Source organism: Tupaia chinensis, unplaced genomic scaffold (genome assembly GCF_000334495.1).
Source record: "Tupaia chinensis unplaced genomic scaffold, TupChi_1.0 Scaffold000048_1, whole genome shotgun sequence".
Classification (NCBI taxonomy): domain Eukaryota; kingdom Metazoa; phylum Chordata; class Mammalia; order Scandentia; family Tupaiidae; genus Tupaia; species Tupaia belangeri.
Genome location: NW_006159506.1, coordinates 3,088,857 through 3,106,150, shown reverse-complemented (window position 1 = coordinate 3,106,150; position 17,294 = coordinate 3,088,857). Strand labels below are relative to the sequence as shown.

The following is a 17,294-nucleotide window of genomic DNA, read 5'->3' as shown; positions in this document are numbered from 1 at the left end:
AGCGACATAGCCATTATGCCAACTGGTGGTCACAAGAAGCCTTATTTATTTTTTAAAATTATTTTATTTAACATTATTTATCCTTTTATTTCAATTTGACCAGAGAGAGAGAAAGAGAGAGAGAGAAAGCCACCAGGACCGGGACCTGAACTGTGGCGGGCCATGTGGGAGTCCAGCACTCTTAACCACAATGCCACCTGCTGGGCCCTCAGGAAGTCTTCTTGAGGAGGAAATTGGACAGCTCTTGCAGAATAAGCAGATTAGGGTCATTAGGAAAGAGGGAGTAGAGCATTGATAACAGGGTTAGAACAGTAAGTAGTAGGACTCCAGACATAACTGAGGCTCAAGAGTAACCTCAAGACCTTATTCTTAAATATCTTTCCAGGATTTAGCTTTAGAAAAATGATCTGTGCTAAAAGAGCAATCAGTAAGAGATATGTCAGCATGGTTTAGCAGATCAGATTTGTACTCTACGGAGTTAGGAGACTTTGGTTCCCAGCTTTGTGGATTTTCCCAATTTCTCTCCCCCCTTTTTTTTTTAAGAGAAGTTTTTTCTATAGGGCATGTGCGCTCACCAGAGACAGAAAAAGAGAAATCACCCCAGGGGGGATGGCCACACCACAATCCCTTCTCTGTTCTCCTCTCCGGATTTTGGGCATGCATGCACATGTGCCTGGCTTGAGTTAAGCTGCGGCGTCTGGGACTTGAACCGCGTCTGACTGCAAAGAGCCTCAGAGTCACAAGAATATGTGAAGTCTCTGATTCCTCTTCAAGGAACGAATGTGGCAGATCTGGGGAGTTTTCATTTCAGGAGAGGGAGAGTGCCTGAGATTCTTAAGGCGTCTTGTTTCACAGTGGTTTGCTTACGCTAATGCACCAAAATCTTCAACTGGGTCATCTGTCACCTGGTCTCCAGGAAGCAGCTGAATCAAACTCACAACTCAGGTAGGTGAACTAAGGACAAAGCAGATGTACTTTAGCCACCCAGGGGTCATTTCTCAAATACATCGCCTATCAAAACAAAGAATATAACACCTCTTGTCGGGTAGAAAGATTTCGTGCCCAGTCGTCTCTTTGGCAGGGACGTGGGTATTTCCTTAGAAGTCAAAAGTTCTCTTTTCAAGTGCCAGGTAGCTCTCCAATTCGCCTCTGGCAATAGGGTTGGGTTCAGATTCAACCAGTTTTTCAAGCAGCTTCTCCTTTATCCTCCTCTCCGACTCTGTGCTTGCAGTAACGTCGGAAATCTCGCAGGTGCCTTGGCACAGCGCGGGAGAGGGAGCCCACACCAGGGAACAGCAGCCCGCGGTCGGTACACTGAGGTTGTGGCTTTGGAAAGACCAAGCGCAGAGGGGGCGGTGCTACGGGAAGCCCAGCCCCTGGCGCGGGCGGTGCATTCTGGGAGTTGTAGTCCCTTCTGGGCGACGCCCTCTGTCTCCAACGCGCTCCGCACTACATCTCCCAGCCGCCCCTGCGCCGCGGAGGCGGTGCCCGAGGGGGCGCTCGGTGATGAGCTGCGGCCGGGGGAGGGGGCTGGGGCAGAGAAGCCGCGGCCGCCGCGGGGCTGAGGCGTTGACATCTGGCGTCTCTGGGGGCCTTGGGACCCTCGAGCGGGCTGCGACCAAGGCCGTGTGGCCGCCGCGTGTCCTTGTGTCGGCCTCTCTCCTCTTCATAGACTCGCAGCGTTCCCCATGGACTCGCATCCGGCGGCGGGGGTCTCCGGGCGCCGTGGCCCCGGCTCCCCGGAGCGATGAGAGGATAGGGTCGCCCGCGGCCGTCTGCCTCCCGCGTTTCGTCCGCCCCGGCGAGGAGAGCCCGGGAGGGCCGCCCGTCCGCCGCAGTCCGCGCCCGCCGCCCCGAGCCGACCACCTTCGTCCGCTCAAGATGTGGCACAACGTCGGGCTGACCCTGCTGGTGTTCGTGGCCACGCTGCTGATCGTGCTGCTGCTGATGGTGTGCGGTGAGTGGGGGCGGCCGCCCGGGAGGGGGGCGGTCCACGCCGCAGCTCGACCCAGGTTGTTCACTTGGTTGTTGATGCCTTTTTAAATGGAACTTTATTCATTTATTTTAATTTGACCAAAGAGGGACAGAGCAATAGAGAGGGAAAGTGAGAAACCAAGCCGCCAGGTCCGGCACTCGAACCCTGGTCAACCATGTGGGAGTCCAGCGCCCTTGCCCACCACGCCACCGGCCTGCCCTGTTTCTTTTATTTTTTTTTAAAGACGGGGGAAAGGCGAGATCATTACGTTCCCTAAACGCCTCTGTTGTTCCCTAACCTCTCAGGAATGAGCTTAGGGCAGATGTGCCCCTGACCCAGGGCGGGCCTGCGGGCATCCCCAGGAGAGGCCAAGGACAGGATCCGGGGCTGGGCATCTTGGCCTGGGCTAAACCAGATACTGCTTCAGGGCAGCCTCTGCTCGGGGTTGCCATTCTTACCACAGTCTGCCCGGGTTTTAACCTTGGCCTGGATTCGAAGGTGAAGTGATTGCTTACTCCTTTTGCTTTTGTGCGGCTCTGACCCCAGTGATAATTAGAGGGCTCCCTACCTTCATTTAATCAGGGATTGGGACAGAGCTGGGTTTTCAGCCCACGTGAAATTGTTTGTTTACTTAGAGTTCCAGCTGACACTCATTTCCAAGCAGAGATGTTGAGACTAGGCAGCACTGAGAAACAGCTATGTGAAACTTGGAGGGTCAGGTAACCTAACCCTTAGTTCCCTGATAATGGTGCTATTTTGTTTGCTGTGGATATTTTCCTTGTGCAATTTTAGGTCTTTCTGATTTCTTTTATACACAGTAACTGATAACTGCAGGTCTCTTAGCAAAGTGGCTGAGCAATTGTGAAAATTAAGTATTTAAAACAGATGTCAGTGAGTGTATTCATATTTACAAGACGAGGTATGGATTCATGTCGATGCAAGAATTGGGCAGAATTCATAATAAATACTAGAGGGCTTATTCATTGCGTGATTAATATACTCATTAGTGCTCACTATTGAAGCTGCTGTGGGTAAAGAACATGTGTGTGCTTGTGTGTATGCATATATATGTATTTATATACTTTATGAATATTTAAATTCTCTTGTTTGCTATGATACCAGAGTTAAATCTAACAGAAAGCCTTTCTTTTTTGATGAGAAAACAGTTGAAAAACCCCTCTCTATTTTTTTTGCTCAGGATGTCAACATTTTGGACGAATTGTAGATGTCTCAGTTCTTGAAGTAAGGAAAACCAGACCTTGTGATTTGCTTGGATGTGGGGAAGGAGTAAAGTATGTTTCCTTTCTAATCTGAACATGCAAGCTACCTGAACATGGGAGTGGACATACAGATCATACCACTCGTGGATAGAATATTTGCCAAACTTACCTTTGGGGCATCAGAATTCTTAATGGCTCTCGTCTCTCAATAGCTAGTTGACTGTAATTTTGCTCACTATTCTACAAGTGCCCTGCCTTACTTTCAGAAAACATGATGACATAAGAGAGATGAGATATCCTAGGTAAAAGAACACCTTGTTTTGATTGGAATGGGCAAGAACTGATAGTTCTATGAGGAAGTAATCCAAACATTTTTGTTGGGAGAGCCAATGAGGAGTAGCCTCGTGTTTTGACTAGGCTGGGGCTGAGTCTTGAGAAGGAAGGATCAGACGAGATATGAGAGAGCAACGAGGGCGCCATATTACTGGCTTGTTGGAAAAGTCATAACACATTTTTGCATAGAAAAAAACAGAAAATACATCATGACTTCCCACAACCCAATAGTTTGCTAGCACTGCTATATGTAATAAAATACGATGGACAGGATGGCTTGAAAAACAGAAATTTGTTTTCTCACAGTTCCGAGGTTTGAAGTCTGAGATCAAGGTGTCAGCAGGGCTGATTTTCTTTTAAGACGTCTCCCTTTGGCTTGTGAATTGCAGTTGTCTTTCTGTGGTTTTTCCTCTGTGTCTGTGTCCTAATCTCTTATAAGGACACTCCAATCTAATGACTCATTTAAACTTACTTTTCTCTTTATGGACTTATCTCCAAATACTTGTCTGGAGTCACTTTGGGAGTTAGGAGTTTAACATAGGTGTGATAAGACTTTTGGAGGGGAGTGGGCACAAAATCAGTCCATAAAAATGTATCTTTGGTATTGGCCAAAAGATAAGAAAATAGTTTGATAATTTAGGCATATGTCTTTAAAATAGCTGTTCTTACCTTCTGGTTGTCATAAGCTCTTTTGAGAATCTGATGAATGCTATGAAACCTTCTTTTAGAAAAATACACCAACAGTTTTTTGTTTTCTATTTTAGAGATTTCATGCTTTCATCTTTCTTAAACATGGAGTTCAAATTAAGACCCTCTGCTTATGAACTGGGTCTCCTGTTTTCTGATTTCATTGAGTTCAGCATTGAGGTTGAGTACCTAATAGGACACTGGGCATCAAGCCTGTGACAGGGGTCTGTCCCAAGGGATTCATAGCTTAGTTTGTTTTAGAACTCTGATATGTTTTTTCACATTTTGAATTCTGATTTTAAAAGTTTAGGTTTTTCAGGGAGATTTTACTTCTGTTTGTATTAATTGTTTCTGCTTTCTCACCTCCAATTTATTCTAAAAGGTTTTCTATCAATCACTGAAGTGACCTTTTTAAGGTCAAGGTCAGAGTCAAAAACAAATGGCCACCATATTACCAAGTAAGTAGTCACTTAACAGTCCTAATTGATTTTCATCTATCACACCTCATTCTACACAATGCAGCATTCTCTCCGAGACACATTTCTTTTGACTTTTGTACACTGTACTTTCTGAATGTTCTTTTCTTTGTTTTTCTTTTTCTATTTCTCTGAATGTTGTTTTCTACCATGGTGGCTAATATTTAGGTAGTCAGGGAAGTAATGATGTATTTTTCTATTTTTCTGTGCAAAAATGTGTCATGACTTTCTATACAACCCAATATATATCTTTTAGACTTCTCATCCACTGGAATTTCCTAATTTTTTTGACTACAACCTACAATAAGAAATATATAATTTCCAATACATTCATAAGTATATACATTACATGTGTCTATCAGTTTATATATACATCTATCTACTTAACATCTGTCTGTCTCAGAAATAAAGTTAATGGGGGCTGGCAGGTGGCATGGTGATTAAGAGCACTCTGGACTGCCATGTGGCTGACTAAGGTTTGAGTCCTGGACCTGACCGTTTGCTTTCTTACTTTCTCTCGCTCTCACTCTGCCACTCTCTAGTCAAATTAAAAATGAATACATAAAGTTAAATAAAATAATTCTTTTTTTTTTTGAGAGTTTTTTTTGCTATAGAGCGTGTGTGCTCGCTGGAAAGACAGACAGAGAGACAGAAAGTGAGAAATCACCCCCCGGGGGGATGGCCACACTGCAATCACTTTTTCATTCTCCTCTCGGTATCTTAGGCATGCACGCACATGTACCTGGTGTGAGTTTAAGCCTCTGGTACTTGAACCGTGGTCAACTACATGGGAGTCCAGAGACATAGCCATTATGCCAATGACTGATCCCAGTAAAATAATTCTTAGAAAAAAAGTTTATGGACTAGTACTTCCCCTTATTCCATGAGATCCATTTAATTTTTAATCTCTTCTATTGTATTTCTATAATACAAGACATATATAGGCATGTGTCAATAATTGGGATACATTTTGAGAAATGTGCCATTAGGCGATTAATCATTGTGTGAGCATCATAGACTGTACTTCACAAACCTAGATGGAATGGTCTACCACGGCCCTAGGCTATCGGGTATACCCTGTCACCTCACTTTTGCATATGTGATCCATGGTTGACTGAAATGTCATTATGCAGTGTCATGACTGTATATTTTCATTTTCTTCTAACTGTTCTTCCCTTTTGTTTTCTTAGTCAGCGCTAGAGAATGTAATACCAAATGTGCCAAATGACTAGCCAAGTGACTGTAAAGTTGATATCTCCAACACTTACTTCTCTCTTGAGCCCCGGCTCATGCACTGAACATTTTATTTTTTTTTGATATCCCTACTTGGAGACCAAATAATCATTTCAACTTTAATAAATCTGAAAAATAAGAACTCTTGACTTCTATATCCCCTGTTGCTCCCTCCAGTCATACCTATCTGAAGTATTACCTGCTTCTACTCAGTGATTCTAGCCCAGAACTTAGGTATCATTTTGATTTTGCTCTTTCCTCTTCCCCACAACTCAGTCCCCTTAAGCACATCAATTCCGAAAGCGGCTCTCCTCTGTCTGATCTCTTTTAAAAGACTGAAATACATTCTTTTCAGAATGGCCACCATTGCCACCACCATCACAACCACCATCATCATCATCTTTGGCTTGCCTTAGTTCTCTAACTAGAATTTCTTCCAACCCACTTTATATTTATAATCCATTTTTCACATACTAGTCAGACTGTTAATAAAGAAAATATTTTATCAAAAGAAAATATTTTATCAAAAGTTTTTAACACGGGCTCTCCCTGTAGTGCATCGGTTAAGTGCAGTTCAGGAGAAGACAGATCTTACATGGCTGACTGCAGTTCGTGCAACATGCCACATATGTGTGCGTATGTGCTCAGGATGCTGATGAAATGGAGAAATGGAAGAGGGATTGCTTCGTGGATAGGTCCTGTTTGCTCTTTCTCTCTGATATTAAGAAAAAATATTTTTTTTAAGTTTTAGTTTTTATTATAGGGTGAGTGTACTAGCCAGAGAGAGAGAAAGAGTGAAGGACAGAAATCATTACGCAGTGGGATGGCCACACTGTAGTCCCTTTTTCTCTGTGCTCCTCTCAGGATTTTGGGCATGCACACGCGCACCTCGTGTGATTTTCAAGCTCTTGGGCCTAGGATGCAAACTACTCATCCAGCCATGCGGTACCCAGCGCCTTAACCTCCACACAACTTGCTGTCCCCTAAGAAAAGTTTTTAATGGAAGAAATATAGTTTAAAAAGTCAGTAGTTCTTATGAAAAAGCAGTTTCTTTCCTCCCCCAGTTTTACTCTTCTCCCAGTTATTGACTTCCATATTTCTAAACAACTTTCATTGCTATCTCTTTTTAGACATTACTTATTAACCATCATAGAGTCTCCTTTTCTTTCCCTGCTTGCCATTAATAATATACTTTTTAGCGAACTTAATAGTCAGGATTTATATTTTGACTGTGTAAATATTCCCCTCTGGTCAAATAATGTAATATGACCACATCTCCGTTCTTACAGGTCTCCATTTTCCTTGAAGTTAATAATTGCCTTTTTAATTTGTCTAACATTACTTTTTTTTTGTATGTGCCATTGTTATTTGTCTGCTTCCACAGTGGTCCATAATCTCTTACGTACACCCATCAGTAATATTTCCCATATGTTCAAACAGATTGTTCCTTTCCCTTCCCCCACCCAGCCCCAGAGCCCTCCCTTCTCAACAGCTGTTGTGCTCATACAGAAGGTTGTGCTTTTATCTGCCTCCCTGTTATTGCCTGGTTGGGGGGGGGGTCCTCATGTCTCTGTCTTTCTCAGTTTATAGTCTTGTTTAGTTGGAACATATTTTCTAGTAGCTTTTTAAAGAAAAAAATGCGTGTAAAATTATTTTCTTGGGTAAATTCATGTTTGAAAATGTCTTTTTAGTTTAATTTATTTTCTGCAATTATACTTGATTGATAATTAGACTAGATTGAGGTTGCAAGTGATTTAAATCCACATTTGAAAAATTACTACTTTATTGATGTCTAGCTTTCAGGTCTTATTTTGAGAAATTTAATGTCTCTGTTTCTCTGTCCTTATAGGTGACTTGTTTTCTCCTTCTAGATGTTTTCATCTAGCCTTTTTGTCATTGTATTCTGAAATGTCTTAATATATTTTTTTGGAGTGGTTTTTCCTATAGGGCATGTGCGCTCGCCAGAAAGACAGAGAGAGACAGAGAGACAGAAAGCCAGAGATCACCCCCCGGGGGGATGGACACGCTGCAGTCCCTTATCCTCCATTCTCCTCTTGGGATCTTGGGCACGCATGCACATGCGCCTGGCATGAATGTAAGCCACCGGGTCTGGGACTCAAACTGCGGTCGACTACATGGGAGTTCATTGACATAGCCATTACACTAACTGCTGGTCCCAGAATGTCATAATATTTTTTTTTTTTTTTTGGAGAGATTTTCGCTATAGGGCCCATGCACTCGCCAGACAGACAGAGACATAGAGATAGAAAGCGAGAAATCACCCCCCAGGGGGGATGGTCACGCCGCAATCCCTTCTCCTCCATTCTCCTCTCGGGATCTTGGGCACGCACGCACACGCGCCCGGCGTGAGTTCTAAGCCACCAGGTCCGGGAGGCGAACCGCGGTCGACTACGTGGGAGTCCAGCAACATAGCCATTACGCTAACTGCTGTTTACTCCAAAATGTCATAATATTATACCTTGGTATCTATCTCTTTAATTTTTCTGGGCTTTTAATTCAGATTTTTCCCCTCATTTCTGGGAAATTTTTTTTACTATGGCGTTGATACTTTTCCTATTTTCTTGTTATTTTTCTCTTTCTGAAAATTGGATGTTATTAGATATTGGAATTCTTGGGTTTACTTTAAAATTTTATCTTTTTATCTCCTATTTTCTGCACCCCCCCCCGCTTCTTGTGTGACATGTTTGAGGTTGTCTATTTCTTATATATATGTGTGTGTGTATACATATATTTATTTATTTTAGTGATCCAATTTTAAATTTTAGACCTTTCTTGGTTATTATTTTTATGTAGCACCTATTCTTGCTACGTATGTGCAGTATCTTATTTCTCTAAGCATATTGTATATATATGTATATGTATATACATATTTTCCTTCTTCCTGTATCGTCTTTGTGTCTTCCAGGTTTTCTTTTTGCATGTTTCCTTTAGACCCTTTTGTTGCTTGAAGGTTTTCTGCAAATGTTGGATGATCTGTTTTCTGTTCATGTTTAGGGTTGAAGTAGTAAAAGATGATAAATTCTATATCACCTCTGGGAATACCAGAGGGTGATTGGGAAGTGACTTGGCCTCTTGTCTAGGAGTATTACTAGTTGTCAATACCTGGAGAACTATTCTCTGTGGGTATTCAATTTCTCTAGAGAAGAGTTTTCATTTCCCACTTAAGTATTATAAATTCAGCCCATTGTGAATAGACTTTAGCCACCACTGCTTCCCCTCCCCCCCACTTCCCACCCCAAGTACTTCTATGGCTCTTTATTGCATTTATTATTGTTAGTATTAGTATTTAGTATTTATTTATTTAGATTTTTGCCATAGGACATGTGTGCTTGCTGGAGAGAGACAGAAAGAGAAACATAGTGAGAAATCACTTCCCCCAGGAGCATAGTCGTGCCATAATCCCTTTTCCATTCTCCTCTTCGGGTTCTGGGTGTGCACACACATGTGCCCATTGTGTTTTTCAAGCTGCTGTGCCCAGGACTTGAACTGTAGAGTTGGTTGTGTGGAATCCAGCACCCTAGCCACCATGCCACCTGCTGACCCATATTATCATTATTTCAAAAATTTGCTGTAGGGTATATGCACTCACTGGAGAGAAAGAGAAAGTAAGAAAGCACCCACAAGAGAAGAATGACCATTCCACAATCCATTTTCTTCTTGGGATTTTGGGCATGTACACATACATACCTGGCATGTTTCTCAAGCTGCTAGGCCAGGGACTCAAGTCACCCAGTTGGCCATGTGGGATCCACTTGCTTTAACCACCATGCTACTGACTGGCCCACTTCATTGCATTTTGGCTCTAATTGGTCTCTTTCTTTCCTACCTTCCAAATTTTGGTTTTCTTTGCTTTGTAAGACCAGTGCCACTTGTCCTCAGAGTGCTCTGCTTTTGCTTTTTTTAATTTACCAGGAGATGTGTACAGTTGCCAAGGAGAGAGAAAGTAAGTGAGAAAGCATCTCTCAAGGGGGACAGTCATGCTGCAGTCTCTGTTCTTCCATTTCTCCTTCCTTTCAGGATTTTGGGCATGCACACACACGTGTCTGACTTGTTTTTCGAGTTCTGGGTCCAGGACTTGAACTGTGCATTCAGCCGTGTAGAATCCAGCCATCTTAATCATCATACCATTGGCTGACCGCAAAGTACTCTTTTAAAAATGTTCCTCCTTGCTTAAAATCTATTCTCTAATAATTTTCCTTTTCCTTTGAAGTTTCTTTTCAGTGTCTTACTTTGGCCTACAAAGATTTGTGTGATGTAGCCCCTCTCTACCTCACTAATTTCATCTCCACTCTTCCCAGTAATCACAACATTCGAGGAACAGGCTAACCTTGTACCTTCTGCAGGGCATTTCAGGACATTTTTCCTCCCTCTGGTTCTTCCCTTATCATTCAGGTTTTATTAAATACCATCTGAGAGACCTTCCCTGAGCATCTATAGAAGCCCATCCAGTCACTCTTTATCTCATCTACCCTTAGTTGTCAGAGCACTTAGCACTGCCTAAAATGAGCTATTACATGAGTCTGTTTCCCCCAGGTAGAGTATATGCTTCACAACCAGAGACCTCCTCTGGCTCATTCTCTGCTGTATCCTTAGATTCTAGAGTAGTACCTGGCACATAGTAGGCCTTCATATGTTTGAAGAATGAAGATTTTGTAGTAAAAAATTATCAAATTAAATTCCTATTAAGCTTAGGGACCAGCAGATGGTGTAGTGGTTACATCACTGGACTCTCATGTAGTCAACCGGGGTTCAAGTTCTGGTTCTGGCAGTTTAAAACTCATGCTGGGTGTGTGTGTGTGCATGTGTGTGTGTGTGTGTGTGTGCGTGCCCACACAAAATCCCAAGAGGAGACTGGAGAAGAAGGGATTGTGGCATGGCCATCCTCGCTGGACAATGATTTCTTGCTTTCTGTCTCTCTATTCAGTGAGCACTCATTTCCTATTGCAAAAACCTCTCAAAAAAAAAAATTTTAGAAAGCATCTCTCAAGGGGGACAGTCATGCTGCAGTCTCTGTTCTTCCATTTCTCCTTCCTTTCAGGATTTTGGGCATGCACACACACGTGTCTGACTTGTTTTTCGAGTTCTGGGTCCAGGACTTGAACTGTGCATTCAGCCGTGTAGAATCCAGCCATCTTAATCATCATACCATTGGCTGACCGCAAAGTACTCTTTTAAAAATGTTCCTCCTTGCTTAAAATCTATTCTCTAATAATTTTCCTTTTCCTTTGAAGTTTCTTTTCAGTGTCTTACTTTGGCCTACAAAGATTTGTGTGATGTAGCCCCTCTCTACCTCACTAATTTCATCTCCACTCTTCCCAGTAATCACAACATTCGAGGAACAGGCTAACCTTGTACCTTCTGCAGGGCATTTCAGGACATTTTTCCTCCCTCTGGTTCTTCCCTTATCATTCAGGTTTTATTAAATACCATCTGAGAGACCTTCCCTGAGCATCTATAGAAGCCCATCCAGTCACTCTTTATCTCATCTACCCTTAGTTGTCAGAGCACTTAGCACTGCCTAAAATGAGCTATTACATGAGTCTGTTTCCCCCAGGTAGAGTATATGCTTCACAACCAGAGACCTCCTCTGGCTCATTCTCTGCTGTATCCTTAGATTCTAGAGTAGTACCTGGCACATAGTAGGCCTTCATATGTTTGAAGAATGAAGATTTTGTAGTAAAAAATTATCAAATTAAATTCCTATTAAGCTTAGGGACCAGCAGATGGTGTAGTGGTTACATCACTGGACTCTCATGTAGTCAACCGGGGTTCAAGTTCTGGTTCTGGCAGTTTAAAACTCATGCTGGGTGTGTGTGTGTGCATGTGTGTGTGTGTGTGTGTGTGCGTGCCCACACAAAATCCCAAGAGGAGACTGGAGAAGAAGGGATTGTGGCATGGCCATCCTCGCTGGACAATGATTTCTTGCTTTCTGTCTCTCTATTCAGTGAGCACTCATTTCCTATTGCAAAAACCTCTCAAAAAAAAAAATTCCTAGTACAAATCAGGGTTGACTCAAGATGTCATGTTCATATTTGATAAAGTACATATACTGTTGAACTCTTATGTTCTTTTACTGTGAGTGGTCATCATGGATATCCAAAAATTAAAACATAATCTCTCCCAGAAAACCGTCAAAAACAAAATTACAAACAACTGACAAATTTTGGTTTTTGTTTTGTTTAAGGCAGACTCTTGCCATATGGTCTTGTCTCAGCCTTCTAGGTGGAACTACAGGTGCGAGCTGCTGCACTTGGCTCTTATTTGGGTAGAGTCTCACCGCATTGGCCAGCGCAGTCTTGAGCTCAGAGTCCTCCTGCTCTAGCCTTCCAAGTTGCTGGATTACGGTTCAAACCATGTCTAGCCTTTTGGTTGGATCTGGAGCAGAACCTGGGCTTCCTGTGTGGTTGCAGCCTATGGAGCATAGCGTCTTAGCAGCACACACTAAGCTGGGGTTTGTTTAAAGATCTGAATTGACTTTTTTTGTGATTCTAGAATTGGGCAACACCTCATTATATAAAACAAAACAGTATTCTGATGAGTTGAATAGAAGAGGTTGACTTTGTAGACAGGAAAGGGCTAAATAAAGCAGAAATGGACCAGCAGTTGGCATAATGGCAGTGCCGCTTGACCACTATGTAGTTGATCGCAAGTAGTTCGAGTCCTGGAACCGGTCACTTACACTGACGCTTGGTGCGTGTCCGTGCGTGCCCAAGATCCTGAGAAGAGAATGGAAGACAAGGGATTGTGACATGGCCATTCCCCCTGGGGGAGTGAATGTTCGCTTTCTGCCTCTCTGGCTCCCTCTTTCTGGTGAGTGCATGCGTCTTATAGCAAAAACCTCCCCCCCCCCCCCAAAAAAAAAAAAAAAGAAGAAGAAGAAAGAAAGCAGAAACAGAGACAAAAGGCAAACTGGTCCTTTCAAAGTTATTTTCCATGTAAAGGTTAAAACAGGGAACTTGCTTATCATGTAGCCTGAATCTGGCTTGTTTGGGGATTTAGAGATTATCTGTCTCTGATTTCTCAGAAGGTCAGATAAACATCTCACTGTCACTTGGAGGCGTGAAACTTCAGCATGAGTGACTCCATTTTAGTTTGGTCTGTTGGGCCTAGTGTAGCTTAGTCCAACTCAATGACCTCCCATAAATTTTATTTAACAGGACCTTACACGTCATATGCCCATTCATTTCCCCCACCCTGCCCCTGCCACCTCCCTCAATATTTGAGCATCTCTTGTAAGGACCTTTCTGAGATACTAAAAGATAACTAAAATTTGTTTCTACCTCTATGCCACAAGTTTTGGGTAGGGATACAGCTTGGTCACTCCTTTCAGCAACTCCAAGAGTCTTACAAGGTGTACTAACATGGGTACAGTGTACTTTTATGTGAAATTAATCAGCTCGGGTGTGTATTCCCTTTTAGCATCCTCCTTTCAAACAAATTTTCCTGAGGCTCCAGGAGCAGTCAGCACTAAGTTTATCTTAGTGATAACATAAAAAAAGTATATTTGATTTTTTTTCTCTGATTTCTGGTACAAAACTCTGGAAGTTTCTTTTCAAAGATTTCTGCTATAGGGTGCATACACTTGCCAGAGCAAGAGACAGTAAGAGATAAAGTGAGAAATCACTCCCTGGGGGCAACACTGCAATCCCTTCACCATTCCCTACAAGTACATATGCACCTGATAGGATTTTCAAGGTGGTGGCTGGTGGGGGGGGGCAGGACTCAAACCATGGTCGGCCATGTTGGAGTCCTACAGGGTAACCACTCCACTGCCTACTGGCCCTTCTTTGAAGTTTCTTGAGTGGTAGGGGTGTTTTTTGTTATTCAAGCGCCATTCTATGACACCTGAGTTTATGCTAATGAGGTGACTTTTGATGGGGTTGATATCAAGTTTGGGGAATTGGATTGGTCAGTAGGAAGACCAAAGGTGTGATTTGAGGCTGGGAAGTTTCAGTCCCATCCTCTGACTTACAGGGAGGACTGGGAGGCTGGTGACCAGGTTATAGAAACTCTCAAATAATTAATATATTGAACATTTCAAACTTAGCATATGTAAAACCAAAGTCTAGTTCTTGCTTTACTTGCAGCTTTCTTTAACCCACTAAATGGCAACTTTATTGTTTTAGTTGCCGGGGAGGCCTCCCTGAGCTAAGATACCAGCCTTTCTTGCACATATATGGCTTCTTTATCCTTACTCTGCTTTATTTTCTTCTATAGTCCTTCATTATCATTGGACAGATAGGTGCAGTAAGGATAGTGTTTAGAACATAGTAGGTGCTGATGAATATTTGAATGGACAGATGAATGAATGAATGATTTTAGCTCTTGAATAATTGACTAGGATGAGGTTTTGGAAGGGAACCAGAGGTATCTAGATTGTGGCTTACTGTATCACCTGCAAAGTTTATGCTTTCTTACAGGAATTGGCAAATGTCTTAAGAATTTTTAGCAGGAACTTTAAATTTTATAGGCTGTTCTAGCTTCTGTGGAGAGTGGGAGGTGAGAAACAGAAACCAGTTAGGAGATTAACTGTCAGTGTTGATCAAAGCATGAACTAAGGCAGCAACCACCGTTGAGGCTGGGTAGGGAGTGGGGCAGGCTTCTGATTGTAGATTTTTTTGGGGGGGAAGGGGGAGAAGTTTTTGCTATAGGGCACATGTGCCCACCAGAAAGACAGAGACAGAAAGCAAGAAATCAACCCCCGGGGGATGGCCATGCCACAATCCCTTCTCCTCCATTCTCCTCTCAGGACCTTGGGCATGGACACACATTTGCCCAACGTGAGTTTAAGCCACCTGGTCTGGGACTTGAACCGTGGTATACCACATGGGAGTCTAGCAACACAGTCATTACTCCATCTGCTGGTTCCCTGATAGTAGATTGATCCAACAACAGTGATGCCGCATCTGTGCTTTCTCTGCCATTGTGTCTAAAGAGCATGTGGGATTTGCAGTCTCTGAGCAGAGTTAGAATTAAGCCAACATCTGTTCCAGGAGAATATCATCAGTGTGGTTCTACATGAGGAGAGAATAGTAATTACCTGTCTGGTATCTGACCTCCCTTTTCCAGAGGTTGGCTTGGTTGTATTCCCTAGTTTTACTTGGCCCTGTGCAGATTGTAATTTGCAGGCTTAAACCAGTACTCAGTCCCAGGTTCCTGCTGTGCTGAGCAAGTCAAGGAGTTAGTGAAAGTGAAGAGTTGGACCCAAGCATATCTGTGACTCTGATTAAGACAGAAGCTATCACTGCTATTTACTATCTGTCTGACCTGAACAATGCACATAACCCACATAACCTCTCTCATTTTAGTGAGCAGGCGAATTCACAAATACGAAATTGCACAACACTGAAGATTATGTCTCTGCTTATGTATCTCATATTGAGGTACAGGTGAATAAATATTAATTGATGTCTAAAAAATAGATTCTCGATGATTAAATCTGGTTCTAAAAATGTGAACTATCCTTCGTTTAATACGGTTTTACTTAGGATAACATACATTTCAAAAGTAAAGGTATAATGAGATTAAAGATTTCTGTTGAACACATAAAAGTATAAACAAATTTTTCAGGTCATCAGAAGTGTGTTAAAAATCAACTTAGGCAGGACCAGCCTCATGGGCTAGTGTTTAAGGTTGAAAAACGCACGGAGAAAAGGGGAGGAGGAGGGAATGTGGTATGAGTGTGCTGTATTGGAGGGCTCTCTCCGTGCAACCCCCCCCAACCAAGAGCGCATAATCTTTGGCAAGTTAAAATTATTGTATGTTAATTATACCTCAGTAAAGCTGACTAAAATCAGAAATTAGAATAAATTATTTATTAAACTTCAAAAGTACCTGTTAAAATGAAATGAGAGGCTACTGGATTGAGAGCGCCACCACCTTGGGTTCCTACACAAGCAACCAAACACCAACTCATTGTAAATAGTAAGGCAAAACGTAAGCTTAACTGATCATGAGGTATTAACTAACTTCTAATAGAGACTTCCTACTTCAACCAGTTAAATGCTTTGTCTGTCTGTTTCTATGAACATGTCACATACATTTACCCCAGCACCCCTTTGGTGGAGCCCTAATCTCGTGTTTGTGCTGCCCAATTCATAAAGCACTGTTTGCTCAAATAAAGTAAAATGTGAATGTAACAAAGTTAGTCTTTTTTTTTTTTTTTTTTAATTTCTAGAGGTTGTGTTGTGCTCGCCAGAGACAGAGAGATCGAGAGAGGGAGAGGGGGAAAGCATGCCCCAGTGGAGAGTGGTTATCTCCTCCATTTCTCCATCCTGTCAGGATTGGGGGCAAGCATGCACATGTTCCTGGCATGTTCTTCAAGCTGCCAGGTCTGATTCAAACTGTACTTTGCTATGGGATTCTGCTCCCACAACCACTAGGCTACAGACTGGCCCCATACATATAATTTTACAAAATTTGATGAGTTTTGGCAGATGTCAACCGTAGTGTGACTACCACCACAATCAGGATACAGGACATTTTTATCACTCTAGAAAGTTCTCTTGTGTCGCGTTGTAATCATTACCCAAGTTCCTGTCTGCAGCTAACCTGCTTTCCATAACCATAATTTATTTTCCTAGAATTTAATATACATGTTATCATATAACATGCTTTTCACATTGAACTTCATCTTCGTTCGCCTAGCAGAATGCTTTCGAAAACTGTCTCTGTTGGTGTGTATATTCCAGACTTACTCTTCTTACTGCCATAGAGTATTTCATTGTATGGCTCTACTATAATTTGTTATCCATCTACTTATCGATGAACATTGAAGTTGTTTTCAGCTTTTGGCTATTAATATTACTGTTGCTAACATTCAGTTACAAATCTTGGTGCGGATGTATGTTTTCATTTTTCTTGAATAGCTTTTAAGAAGCTGCCAAACATTTTGTATTGCCAGCAGCCAGTGTGTGTGAGAGTTTCACATCTATCACCAACATTTGCTATCATCCATCTTTAGCTATTCTGGAGAACTGGGTAGTATGACTCATGGTTTTGTTTGCATTTCCTTAATAACTAATGATATTTAACATCGCCTCATGTGTTACATATTCTTTTTTCCTTCTATGGTAAAGCATTTGTTCAAAATGTCTTTTTTTGTCCGTTTAAAATATTTGTGTTACTTGTTTTTTATTTCAAGTTTTAACAAATTTTTATGCATTCTGGGTATACACTTTTTCTCAGATATGCTTTGCAATTTTTTTTCCCTAATCTGTGACTTGCCTTTTTCTATTTATAAAAAAATTTTATTCCTTTTCCTAGTTTATTTTATTTATGATAGGGCATGCATATATGCAAGAGAGAAGCCCCCTCAAGGGGCCTGGTCATGCTAGGATCCTCTTTCCC

The 17,294-nt window shown here is 42.1% G+C and overlaps 1 protein-coding gene across 1 annotated transcript in view; it reads left to right on the top strand.

Moving 5' to 3' along the window:
* The first annotated feature begins 1,519 nt into the window (after window positions 1-1,519).
* The window catches only part of SMIM13 (small integral membrane protein 13), a 32,060-nt gene continuing 16,285 nt past the window's right edge, over window positions 1,520-17,294 (top strand). Inside the window, exon 1 of the mRNA XM_006141193.3 lies at window positions 1,520-1,957. Coding sequence (XP_006141255.1) covers window positions 1,882-1,957 — 76 coding nt within the window. The 5' untranslated portion in view covers window positions 1,520-1,881. The remainder of the gene's footprint in view (window positions 1,958-17,294) is intronic.